Source organism: Pseudorca crassidens, chromosome 15, assembly GCF_039906515.1.
Source record: "Pseudorca crassidens isolate mPseCra1 chromosome 15, mPseCra1.hap1, whole genome shotgun sequence".
NCBI lineage: Eukaryota > Metazoa > Chordata > Mammalia > Artiodactyla > Delphinidae > Pseudorca > Pseudorca crassidens.
The window spans coordinates 85,548,124-85,561,870 of record NC_090310.1 but is presented as its reverse complement, the minus strand read 5'-3'; the positions used below and the strand labels follow the sequence as shown (position 1 = coordinate 85,561,870).

The 13,747-nt window shown below is 54.7% G+C and overlaps 1 protein-coding gene across 1 annotated transcript in view; it reads right to left on the bottom strand.

The window, feature by feature from the left end:
• Nucleotides 1–6,553, bottom strand: part of PHACTR3 (phosphatase and actin regulator 3) — a 238,390-nt gene extending 231,837 nt beyond the window's left edge. The window contains exon 1 of the mRNA XM_067708625.1: nt 6,404–6,553. Coding sequence (XP_067564726.1) covers nt 6,404–6,512 — 109 coding nt within the window. The 5' untranslated portion in view covers nt 6,513–6,553. The remainder of the gene's footprint in view (nt 1–6,403) is intronic.
• Nucleotides 6,554–13,747: the final 7,194 nt, after the last annotated feature.

Here is a 13,747-nt window from a genome sequence, read left to right as displayed (position 1 = left end):
CTGCCCCGTTGTCACACGCCTGCCCCCCAGGCCACCTTTCCTTCCTCCTCTGCCCATATGCACGGCTGGATGTTTCCACCAGAACCAACGGTTCCCTGATTGAAACATTTGACTCCTGGAGCCCTGATTAAAAATCTGTATTCAGGAGAGAGAAATTAGGAGCTTGGGATTAACAGATACACACTATTATACATAAAACAGATAAACAACAAGGACCCTGTGTAGAGCACAGGGAACTATATTCAATATCTTGTAATAACCTATAATGGAAAAGAATCTGAAATATATATATGCACGTATAATTGAATCACTCTGCTGTACACCTGAAACCAATACAACATTGTAAATCGACTCTACTTCAAGTTTTTTAAAAATCCGTATTTTACCTCATACTATTCACAGAAGTAAATTACAGTGGATTAGAAACATAAATGTAAAGAAAAACGCTGTACACTCATTAAAAGGAAACATGGGTGAAGATGTTTATGACCGACTGTCCCGGTTTGCCTGGGACTCAGGGGTTCTCAGAACACAGGAATTTCAGTGCTAAAACCAGGACCATCCTGGGCAAACTGGGGCAAGGTGTTTGCTCCAAATGTGAGGCAGAAAGGGATTTCTTAAAGAAGACACAAAATGCAAAGACATAAAGAAAAAGCTGGATGGGGGCTTCCCGGGTGGCGCAGTGGTTAAGAATCCGCCTGCCAACGCAGGGGACACAGTTTCGAGCCCTGGTCCGGGAAGATCCCACGTGCCTCGTAGCAACGAAGCCCATGCGCCACAACTACTGAGCCTGCGCTCTAGAGTCCCTAAGCCACAGCTACTGAGCCCACGTGCCACAACTACTGAAGCCCGTGCGCCTAGAGCCCATGCTCCGCAACAAGAGCAGCCACCTCAACGAGAAGCCCGCGCACCGCAACGAAGAGTAGCCCCCGCTCGCCGCAACTAGAGAAAGCCCGCGTGCAGCAACGAAGACCCAACGCAGCCAAAAGCAAATAAATAAATAAATTTATTTAAAAAAAAAAAAAGAAAAAGCGTGATGAACTTCACCCTTCAAAACTGAAAACGTGGGGATGGAATGTACAGCTTGGTGACAATAGTTACTGGAAGTGTACATTTAAAGTTGCTAAGAGAGTAGATGGCAAACGTTCTCATCACACTCACACACACACACACACGTAACTCTGTGGCAATGAACGTTAACTAGACTTACTGTGATCATTTCGCCACACATACAAACAGCGAATCATTGCGTAATATACCGAAACTCATATCGTGTTATATGTCAACCGTATCTTAAAAAAGACAAACTTTAAAACTTCTACTCAGCCAAAGACACGATAAACAAAATTAAAAGCCAAGCCGCAGGGAGATTAAAAATCTCTGTAGCAAAGGGAGGATTAGAACCCAGAACACACAAATAGCTCTTACACACCAATTACAAAAAGAAACTAACAACCCCACAGCAAAGAAGCAACTCACAGAAAGTGAAATCCAAAGGGCCAATCAGCATGAGAAAAACCTTCTCCAGCAATCACGGGAATACAAATTAAACCAAGAAGTCCCACTCTTCTCCTGTGGGACTGACAACCTTCAACAAATGGACCTAGAGAAGCTAGCTCCTCAGACACTGCCCTTGGGGGTGACAGAGCCACTGTGGGAAACAATTTGGCTAAACCAAGTAAAATTTACAACAGGCTCTTTCTATGCCCCAGGACTTCCACGTCTTAGAACGTGCCCTGTAGAGAAACACTTGCACAAATGCACCTAGAGGATGTTCACAGAGGCACCACCGGGAACAGGGGGTCTGAGGACGCCCTCCACGGCCTGCAGCCACAGAAGGTCTCAAATGGTGGAATATTCTAAAGCAATTAGGAAGAATCCACGAATCCAGGTAAATCTCCCAGACATGCTGTTGAATAAAAACAGTAAGTTTCCGAACAAGACGGCTGTATTCAAACGCCACCTCTTTAAAAACACTTACAGGAAACCATCCTGTACATATTCTGCCGAGACCCACACGCACGTGGCAAGACAGTCTGGTGGGAAAAACACTCATGGTAACAGGGGTTCCCTCCAGGGAGGGGCAGGGAAGGAGTGTTTTTCCAAGGAGATCCTGTAATGTTTTCACTTCTCACTTGGAGAAGGTGTTCATGAAATACTAATGCAATTATATATATATATATATATATTTTTTTTTTTCCCTCCAAAGAAACCTATTGCCTGCATGGGAGAACATCTCATGCATTCATCTGACAAATATTTACCAAGTGCCAGCTACAGGCCAGACCCGTTCTAAAGCCTGAGGACCACTCATCTCCCTTCAAGCAAAAATGGAGTGACCAGCCAATTCATCTTGGCCCAGTTCATCAGCCAGCTTTAAGATGATGGGGTGCAGATTTAGGTGGATGAGGGGTAAGTGGCGGGAAAATTCCCTGGGCACCTGGGCAGGTGACAGGAGGGAAGGGAAGGTCTCGGCTGGATGGCGAACCCTCGCAGGACCTTCTGCTGCTGCCTGGAGGTTGCAATCCCTGCCTTTGCCTTCAAACACAAACCTGTCACAGGAAAGAAGGCTGAGGCCAGAAGAGGATTCCAGATCCATGGTGGGTTCTGCAGGTCAGGTGCGCACAGGTATGGGGTTCCCGTGCTGCTGGGGCAGCTGGAAACGTGCTGGGGTTTGCAATGCCCAGCACCCACTCTCCTTCTGCTGCCATCACACTGATTTTCTCCAGGGAGGGCGGGAGCGGGGGTCCTCAGGTCTGGCTACGGAGGTGATGCAGGCTCCATCTCTGGCTGGGCAGCCTGTGGACTGGCCCGTGAGCTAGGACTCAGCCACGCAGCACCCCCCATTCCCAAGGGCGGGAGGTGGGACCCAGCCCGAGCCCTGAACAGCCAAAAGGATGCTAGCTGGAGCTACTGGGACTGCCCAGCTTTGGATTTACCGTTTCCTAAATTGTTGGTCACTTGCTACCAGAAAAGTCTGCTAAATACACCTGGTTGTCATTATGATTTCCAAAGAATTGGGCAGCTCAGCCCCAAGCTGGGTCTTCAGAGCTGCTGCCTTTGGGAGCCTGGCGCAGCCCTAACTCTGAGCCCTGGGCTGGGCCAGGGAGACCAGCATTCCATTTGCAGTGGCCTCGTGCAGCCACTAACGCCACAACTTGTAACGAGCATCGGCTCGAACATGTCATGCTCTCATCAATCATTCTTTTCCCTTCAAAAAAATTAAAAACAAACAAACAAAAAACCACAACGCATGTGGTGCAGAAATATCCCAGTACAACTCAGCGTTTCCAAAGCCAACTTCGAACTCTGGAAGAATAAGCAGGTCATTTGTCCCTAAATTAAAGCAGCACCTGCCACAGACACAGCCCGTCAGCCCTTCAAGGTTGGGAGCTAGGACCTGCCCAAAGCAAGCTCCGGGAATCAGGGCAGCAGAGCTTCAGGTGGCGGCCAGACAGATCCCCTTCCGGGTCCAGACCTTGGGAGGTCAGGGGACACCTCCACTGCCCAACCATCAGAACACCCAGAGTGGCGGGCACATAGCCTGGCTCTACCCCGCGTCCCCGGACCCTTGCTCCAAACCAAAATTCGGTATTTGGACGGGGTCTTAACTGACCCAACACTGAAATGCAACACTGAAACCCAAAGACTCAGCCTGGTGCCGGGGAATCTCGGATGGGAGGCTCCAGGCCGCCCGCCCGCCCACCCAAAGCTTCAGACTCAGACAGACGACGGCCTATCCGGCACATCCTCGAAGATGTCAGCAGGCCTATCCTAGCGAACGTGGCCTCCTCTCCCCAACCTTCCCCCCCAGCAGTCTCCCTCCTCCTCCAGCGAGCCTTCCGCAAGTCCACAGAAGGAGCTCCCACCCCAGGCTTAGACACAAAACCTAAGGAGCCAGCAGCCCGGATTTCAGGCCCCCAAGGCTTCAGCAGGGCCTGTGAGCTCCACCACCTAAGGGTCCTGGGGCTGCCCACTGTCCCCACCCCTGCCCTCCCAGCAGCAGGTGGCCCTCTCCCCACCAGGGGCCTGCTGCCACAGGACGGCCACTCATGCGATTCCCGAGCCTAAAGCTGGCCAACGGCCTCATACTACACACGTGAAACCCACATACTCAATGGCCTCATGTTGCACATGTGAAACCCCCATAGCTCATCACAGGGTCCAGGGTCTACTGGCCCACCTGGCCAGGCATGGCTCATCTCCCCTCGCCCAGGGTCTCCAGCCTCATGACCCTCTTCTGTTCTCCAGTGCCACCAAGTCCCATGCAGGGCCTCTGCCACTGCTTTTCCTCATGCTGGGAATGCTCTCGCCCCCTATCCTCACATGGCTCCCTGCTTCTCCCCATTCAAGTCTGCAGCCAAACATCCCTCTTGGAAGACTCTCCCCTGGCCACCCCGGCTAAAGCAGCTCCCATCCTCAATCACCGCCTCTCTGTCCTTATCTTCTTCCAACGTTGCTCTGCACAGAGGTTATCTTTTAGTTTCACTTTATTTGCCTCTACACCCATTGTCTTTCTCCCCCCACCAGAATCAAAGCTCCCTGAGGGCAGGAAGCTGACCCCCTTGCTCTGCAGCATTCCCAGCATGCAGGTCAGTGCCTGAGCCATTTTCAGTGATTAATACAAACACTTGCTGACCCGCTAAACAGTCGGCTTCCTCCTCGGCGAAAGTGGGTTAGCAGTGGCTGAGCCCTGCATCCTTCAAGGCTCATACGGAAGCCACGGAACTATTTTAAAAATGCCCAACAATTGAAATGAGCATGTGGGGCAGGAACTGCATCATGTCCACAGGCAGATCATACATTGTGACGGCTCCGAATACACTCCCAAGAGGCTGAAGGTCACAATTTGAAATGTCCTTTCTCAAAATCTAACCCCAAATACACCTTGCTACAAACTCAGTACCCAAGTAAAGCTTGGGGGAATGCTTTCAGGGGAGGAAGCCGGTGCTCGTGTGCACCCACCGTGTACAGGCACGGGGTGAGGGCGCCTCTGCCCCCACTAGAGGGTGAGTGCCGGGGTGGGGGCCGCCTCCCGCTCGTCTGCTGCACCCCCAGGGCTCCGCACAAGGCCTCACGCTTACGGGTGCTTGGTATTCACGATGAGCGGATTCACCAACAGAAGGGCCGCCCATCCTCTAGGCTGGGGCTCCTCTCACCACACGGAGGTGCCCCAGAGCTTCTCCGCGGGCTTCTCATCCTCAGGGCCCCGCAAAGGGCCTGGCACACAACAGGCTCTCAAATGACGCCTGCTGGTCCCAACAACCCCAGAGTCCCATCCTTCTCGACCCAGTGACTCGGTGGATCTCAGAGTTTCCCAACCTCCTCACCACTGGCCTGGATCTGCGCGTTCTTTTTCCTTCTTTTTCTGGGGGATGGCGTTGGGCGGGGGGGGGGGGGGGGGGGGGTTTCTGGGCATCATGGGATGTTCAGCAGCTTCCCTGGCTTCTCCCCACTGGATGCCAGTAGAACTGCGGGGAGGAGTTGTAACAACCAAAACCGGCGTGGGGGACACCCCTGGTGAGAACCACTGATGTCTCTAAACCAGTTTCCAGACAAGCTGGATCCCAGAATCACCCGGGGCACTGGTTAAAAAGACAGACTCCAGGAGATTCTAAGGGGCAGGCCTGGGGTGGGATCCCCCAGGGATTCCAACCAAGGGGCCACTGGGGTAAACATTGGCCTAACTCTCCTAGGGCCGCACCAGTGTTCAGCCTGGTTGCCAACCGTACCAATGGCCAGCAAATCCAGGCAAAGCTCTCTGGCCTCCACAGGGGGAGACCTAAGCCCCGCCCACTCCCAGGTCCTCTCCCCTGGACCAGGTGGAGGCCTGCCATTTTCCAGCTTCCTCAGTCCCGCGCCTGAGATCCTGTCCCTTTAACTGTAGCTGGACCCACTCCAGGAGCAGGTGTCTATCTGCAGGGACCCTGGCAGCTCCCGCCCTGCACAGGTGGAGGGAGGCCCGCTGTCCTTCCTGAGGGAACAAGGGACCAGGAACACGTGTGGAACTCTCACTGGGTAGCAAGCGCTGCTCACGTGATCCCAGCTACTGCCCCAAGACTTAAGTACTGGATCGCACCCCATCTTACAGATGCGGAAACCGAGGCACAACGAAGTCAAGTGCCACGCGCACACGCTCACGCAGCTAACACAGGACGGTTCCAATCCCGGGACCGCCGACGCCAAGGCCAGCGCTCCGGACCACTGTGCGCACTGACTGCCCTTGTTTTGGGGACAGAGTGGCCCGCCTCGACTGCGGGGACAGCCCGAGCCAGCAGGCGCCCACCTCCGTGCTGGGGGCGCAGCGGGTATCCCAGCCACCCCGCAGCGGCCCAGGGCAGGGCGCGTGCTCCCGGCCAGCCGCCCCCCAGCCCCGCGCCCGCCCCCCGCGCCGCGCGCTCACCTTGCGCCGGGCCTCGCGCGGTGGCGGCGGCGTCCCGGATCCCGAAGGCTCGGAGCAGCGAGAGCACAGGGGCCGGCCAGCGGGTGCGCCCCCCGCCCCGGCCGCGCATCCCGCCGGAGGGCCTCTCGGGGCTGCGTCCGCGGGGCCGCCCTGCGCCGCGCAGAGTCCAGAGCTGCGGGAAGCGCCGGGCGGGGAGGGGCGGGGCGGGGGCGGGGCCGCCATGCGAGGCCGGCCCCTCCGCCGGGAGGGGGTGCCGAGGGGCGCCGCCGTGACCTTGATCTCCGGGACCCGGCGGGCTCCGCAGCCCGGGATGAGGGACCTCAGAGCCAGGACGCCTTGGAAACGTTAAAGGGAGAGTAGGGCGGGAGGTGCAGCCGCCCGCGTAATTACGTTGTAAAGAAGCTGCCCAGTTGAGCCGCTGTGGGACGCTGGGCGAGTCGCTTGACTTCTCTGAGCCCCAGTGCTCTGGTGTGTAAAATGGGCGTGGAGAGGGTGAAAGGAGATGAGAGTGAGCCTAGAACTGCGCCAGGGCCTGACCCTCCCGATGCGGGAGGCGCCTTGGCCGCCTTTGCTATAACTGCTGTGAAATGCAGGAGTCATCGCTGCGCTTCTCATACACTCGCTTTATATATATGTACATGCGTAGTATTTATCTTTTTAATAAAACATTACTATTTCGCTTGGTGACAACCGTATGTGGGACGCTTGCTGCCACCAACCAGCTCAAGAACCGTGTGCCCAGGCCCCTCTCCCAAGGCCCTCTGAGCTCTAGAACAATCACAACTCCTCCGCCACCCACCACCACCCGGGAGCCTTCAGTCTTGAGAGGATGAAAAGGCTCTGCTGACCCTGGGGGCTTTGCATTTGAGGCAGGGTCTCTGGCCTGAGATGGCCTCAGGGCCCTCGTCAGTACCAAGGCCATCAGACTGACTGGCTCAGTGTAACAGGCACAGTTCCCGAGAGCCCGAAAGCAACAACACTCGTCACCACCACCCAAATGCAGCTCTGCTCAGGGCCTCAGTGGTCCTCCTGTTCAGGCCCAGCAACTCCATGCGCAGGTGCCCTCATACGGTCCATTTTCCAGATGCAGGAGGGCAGGCAACAAAAAGGAAGGGCTTGTCTGTGGCCACGTGGATGCTGAGTGCAGTGCTGTCACGGGTGTAGCTGGGCATCCCACCCACCTGCATCCTCCCTGGGCACACACACCTGCTTCCAGCATCTCCCCCGCAGACCTGTCACTCATCTTCGGAAGTTTGGGATTATAATAACAACAGTTACCAGCTAACACTAGGCGGCACTGTGCCATATATTCATATATTCATTTACCCTTTATGACAACTCCTTGAGGAGGGTACAATGATCATCCCCACTTTACAGATGAGAAAATACAAGTTCCAGAAGAGCAGGGACTTTGAATGAATTGTTGAGCAATTGCTTCATCCTATTGCCTCTTCCACCAGCTCTCAGAGGGAGGCACAGTGATCCTCCCCCATTTTTTAGAGGGGGAAGCCGAGGCTCAGAGAAATGATGTAACTTGCCCTAGGAAGAGGAAGCATCAGGATTCAAACCCCAGTCAAGGTCTCAGTGCCTTTGCTCTCTGCCAGGCCCACTGGGCACACCCTGACGAACTCCTACTCATCCTTCAAGACCCAGCTTAAGCACTGCCTCTGCTCCGAAGTCTTTCCTTCAGCCTCCCTGCTTCCCCACCCTATGCGCTTGGTTCTCCCGTGTCCATGTCCCCAGCCTCGGGCGCACCTTCTGTTGGGCACAAACAGCATCACTATGCAGTCAGGCACCCACACATCTGCCCCATCCCCACTGGGCTGGGCTTGGAGAGGACAGGCATTGGCCCTAGTCGCTACCTTCCCAGGCCCACTCAGGTCAATGAACATCTGTTTTGCAGCCTCTGTCTTCCTCTGCTGGTAAAAAAATTTCCATTTGCCTCTGGGCATCTTCCTCCCCGGCCTCCCTAATGCCAGGGGTGACCCAGTCTGACCAATCAGCATAGTCCAGACATTTGGCCTCAATAACCGATTCAGGAAAGTTTGTTTATGGAGGTACACACTTAGGACTTTCACCGGACTGGGAGAGGAGTCCTTTTAATCCACTGGTCCTGATGTGAGTGGTCAGCGCTTCTGCGAGCCATCACATGCTTCAGAATTGAAACAACATGGAAGGGGGAGGATCTCAGAGATGCTGGGGCTGAGCCCCTGGTTCCAGCTATGCCTGAAGGTAGCTGAACGGAGGGTTAGAATTTTCAATCACACTCTGCCTGCTATCTCCTTTCCCCCCTCAGCCTTGGTGCGAAAAGAGATCATTAGAATAGGAGAAAATATTTCCAAGTTATATAGCTAAAAAGGGATTAATATCCAGAACACAGAGAACTCCTAAAATCCAACAACAAAAACAATCAACTCCGTTCAAAAATGGGCAAAGCATTTGAATAATTCAACATTTCTCCAAAGATATACAAATGGCCAGTAATCACACAGAAAGGCGTTCAACATCACGAATCATTAGGGAAATGTAAACCAAGACTATAATGAGGTATCACTTCACACCCATTAGGATGGCTATCATCAGATAATAATAAAAATAATAATAATCAATAACAAAGGTTGGTGAGGATTTGGAGAAATGGAAAGCTTTGCATATTGTTGATGGGAGTGTGAAGTGTAAAATGGTACAGCTGCTGTGGAAAACAGTATGGAGGGTCCTCAAAAACCTAAAAATAGGGTTACCATATGACCCGGCAATTACACTTCTGGATCTATTTCCCAAGAAATTGAAAGCGGGGTCTCGAAGAGATATGTGTACACCCATGTTCATAGCAGCAATATTCACAGCAGCTAAAACATGGAAGAACCCAAGCGTCCATTGGTGGATGAATGGATAAGAAAATGTGGTCCATCCATACAACGGAATATTATCCAGCCTTAAAAAGGGAGGAAGTTCTGACACATGGTGCAACATGGATGAACCTGGAGGACCTTATGCTGAGTGAAATAAGCACCCCCAGAATACTGTATGATTGCACTTGCTTGAGGTCCCTAGCAGAGTCAGATCCATAGAGACAGAAAGTAGAACGGTGGTTGCTGGGGCCTTTGGGAGTGGGGAACGAGGTGGGGTGGGCGGGGGGGGGTGGGTAGTGTTTAACGGGGACAGAGTTTCAGTTGGGGAAGATGAAAAGAGTTCTGGAGGTGGACGGGGGTGACGGCTGCACAACAATGCGAATGTACTTCATACCACTGAACTGTACACTTAGAAATGGATATGATGGTAAATTTTATGTCGTCTGTTTTACCACATAAAAATAAACTGGAAAAAAAAGAGGGGGGTTGTCGTATGAGATCAGGTTACAGAAGGACTACAGTATCTGTCCCGGGTGAGGTCTCCCTCGCTCTTCCCGATGGCGGGCAGCTGCCACGCACTGAGCCGCCCTTTGCAGGGCCCAGGCGTCAGGGACGTGACGGTGGCCTGCCACCCACAGCCGTGAGCCACTGAGTCCGTGAGACGGTGTGTGGCTGAGCGCCAGGGCGAAGGCCCTTCAGGGGAGCCCCCAGATGAGACTGTCCCCCAGGAGCAACCGGAACTCAGGAGGGACCTTCAGTCAGGGACGTCCAAAGTCCTGACCCACAAAAACCGCAAAATAATAAGGCTGTCATAAAAAAACAATAATAAAAAGCAAAGTACTATGACAGGTCTCTCTCTCTTTCTTAATATCCTTCTCTCTCCCTCCCTCCCCGTCCTCCCATCCCTCCCTCTGTCCCCTCATCTCCCTCCCCCTCCCCCTCTCTCAGCTCCTGGGCTCCCCTGCCCGTCCACAGGCCATTGCCTTCGATGCCACTCATCTGTCTGCAGGCGACACAACACCCCACGTGACAGGACTGCACGGCCGTCCTGAGTCGCCACAACCAGGAGCAAAGCTGGCGAGCCCCGCCCGAGGCTCAGCAGACGCCCCCGACCCAGCCGCTGGGGTCTGGGGTCCCTGGTCTCTTTGGGGGCTGAGCAAGTTCTTTCAGGAGAGAACGTGAGGGGGAAAGAAATGTGATGATATTTCACATTTATGGAACACGCCTTACTGCCCGGCCCCCGTGCTAAACACTTTATCCCACTTAATCTTTACAACAATCCAACGAAGAAGGGATTATGACTTATCCCCCTCTTACAAATGAGGAAACGGAAGCTCACAGAGGTTACCCAAGGCCCCACGGCTAATGCCTGGATGACCAAGTTCAAGCCTGGGAGCTGGGCTCCAGGACCCACGCTCTTGGCCACGGACCATGTTACTTGCAAGCAGCTCTGAGGCCGAATGCAGGCTGGCGAGGGCAGCCCCTGCGAGAAATCCAGGGCGCCGAAGAGCCCACCGCTGCCCCCGGGATCCCTGAAGGCCCTTTAAGGCCAGTCCTGGGTGCAGCCTCTCCTGCCCACGAGGGCCTGTCAGTGTATTGATTTAGACCAGAGCGCCAGGCAGGCTGGCAGCAAGTCCCCCAGAAGAGACCCTGGCTGGTAAAGTGGACAGACGCCCCAGGACCTCCGGCAGTCTACAGCAGCAGGAGTGTCCTGAACGGCCGTGGATGTGTCTGGGCCACGGAACAGAGGAGGGGCAGCAGGAGTCCCCGCTGACGGGGTCTGACACAAGCCAGGGCTGAGAGAGGCAGGGCAGCTAGCAGCTCTCCTTCCAGCCACGGGCACAGGGCATCCACTTTGCCCAGCCGTCCAGCCCCCCACTGGAGCCTCCTCACTCCACCTCCAATGGGCTGAGATCCCCGTGCATCCACCTGGAGCGGAAAGGGCATGCACGAGCTCACAGAGGAGGAGGGCGTGAGGGGCACACCTGGGTCCAAGCGCTCATCAAGACACCTTCCTTCTCCTTCCCGATGCAGCCCTGAGACTGGCCCTATAACCCCGGCTACGTGAGCAGCTCTGAACCAACGGCTATCCCCAAGGGATGGAAGATGCTGACTGCCCAGGGCTGGTGGCCTGCACAATGGATGGAGGTGGGATAGGATCTGCTCACCTGAACCTCACAGCCTGAGACCAGGGGAGGGGAGGCGCTCCAAACCCACTGCGGCCCCGCCACCTGGAGGCGGGTAGGAGAGGACCCGGGTGCTGGCCCAGAACACTGTGCTGCAGGCCGGCCCTTCTCGCTTTTAAAGGTCTGTGCTGGACTGTGCCATTCCAAGCCACGTGTCAGAGGTAGAAGTGGGGCAGCGGGGCTGTGACCAGAGCTGTTCCCGGGCATGTGACCTGGACAGTCGCCAGAGGCCCCATATGCTCAGAAGGGCCCATCCTTGGTTTCCTGCTCTGCTGTCACCACCTTGAAGTTCCTGACGATGTGTTAATAAGGGCACTGCATTTGCATTTGCAAATTGGGTAGCAGGTGGTGGCTGTGATCAGCTTCCCCTCAACACACACACAACCCCAAAGCAGTGACGGTCCAAGTTCACTGTCTCTGTGTGTGCCAGGAATTCTTCCACAACCTCATGTCCCAAAGGAGGCAGATATGATGACGTCACAGGGTTTTCCCAGAGACCTGGGAAGGGGCTGGGAGACCGTCTACAAGGCTACGAAATCCAACTGCCCTGCAACTTACGGACAAGTCAGGCTTGGGGTCATGGGATCTAGTGTGTGTGTGTGTGTGTGTGTGTGTGTGTGTGTGTGTGTGTGTGTGTGTGTGTGTGTGTGTGTGTGTGTGTGTGTGTGTGTGTGTGTGTGTGTGTGTCTGTGTCTGTGTGCATGCACACGCGTGTGTGTTTCTCTCCTGGCCACCGAGAATCTGTTTTCCCTCCAGACAGAGATTCTTAATGTCTAAACCCAAGTCGGAAGAAAATCAAGGTGTGCTCTGCAATGGTCTGGGACCAAAATGATTCACTTCCAATAAATCTTTTGTTTCGTTAGAAAAATCCATGAGACTTGGGCAGCATCTCCACACAGACAATTTCCCTCCGAATCTTCCAGTGACACTGATGCTCAGGGGACAGACAGGCTGTCGGCCTCTTTCAGTCCCTGGGCTGCAGCCAGGGCCCCAGGAGGGTGAGGGGCCTGGTGCCGTGACCAAGCCAGAGGCTCTTCTCCGAGAGCCGGCTCCCTCATCCCAGCCCCAGTTCCTGGCCCTGCTCTCCTTCCACTGCTGGTGTTGGCAGAGGTTTCTACAGGGATGGTCAGGTCTGGGCCTGGACACCCCAGTTCACACGGGACCATCCCCTCCTATGCTTGCTGTCCTGGTCTCATCGTTAATATCACTGCCTTTCATGCCCCTCATCTGGGTGATACAGTCTCCCTGGTGTGACGGTTAATTCTGTGTCAACTCGCCTGGGCCAAGGGAGGCCCAGCTCAGAAGCTGGAAGAACATTCCTTTTGGTGTGTCTGAAGGGGGTGTCTCCGGAGAGGTTAGCATTTGCATCAGAGGCTGAGCAAGGGGATGCCCCCCCCAGTGTGGGTGGGGATCACACAATCTCTTGATACCTGAACAGAACACATAAGTGGGGGAAGGGATGCCCTCTCTCTGCCTGAGCTGGACGTCCGTCTCCTGCCCACGGGCGTCGGCCCTCCTGGCTCTCGGGCTTTTGGACTCAGACGGGGACTTGTGCCGGCCACCCTCACTTTCAGGCCCTTGCACTGAACTAAGCCCCAGTGTTCCCCGGGCTCCAGCCGGGAGGTAGCAGACCGTGGGACTCCTTGGTCTCATAATCACGTGAACAAATTTCTACAATAAGTCTCCTCTTCCGTGTCTCTCTCTGGCCTCTTGGTTCTGTTTACCTGAAGGAGCCGGACTCACACAGACGTTGGTCCTGAGCGTGGCTCTAGAGGAATAGAATTTTCAGCATGAGTTGTCTGAACCGGTTCTGGGGTTTCTGGAATCCACTCTCTCACCTGATTAGATTGAACGATGCTAAGAGTCTATTTCCCGTAGTCAAGTGAGCGCTGACTGTCCGTGGCGTGAAGTGTTGGTAGAGGCGCACGAACATCTGCGTCGGCTTCTCCTCGTCACCTCATCCTTGCAAGAACCAAGGAGCTCAGGGGCCGTAAGTGATGCTTTTGGAGATTTTGGGAAAACCAAGGAATAGGACGGTGTTGGTTGGTGGCTGTGACTGTCCCTGGACAAACAGGTGAGAGAGAAGGATGGTCTCAGGGCTTCGGATTCACAGCTCCAGCCCACAAATGCCCCAAGAGCTTCGGGGTGGGCCCTGATGGAGCCCTCGTGTCCTGTGGCCCCAGAGCTGAAATTGCTGAAAATCAGACACACAGCGTCATCCCGACTGGATGGGTCACACAACTGAACCCCCAGCCTCGCCGGCGGTGAGAGGGAGGGTACTGATGGGGGAAGAGGGGACCCTGTAC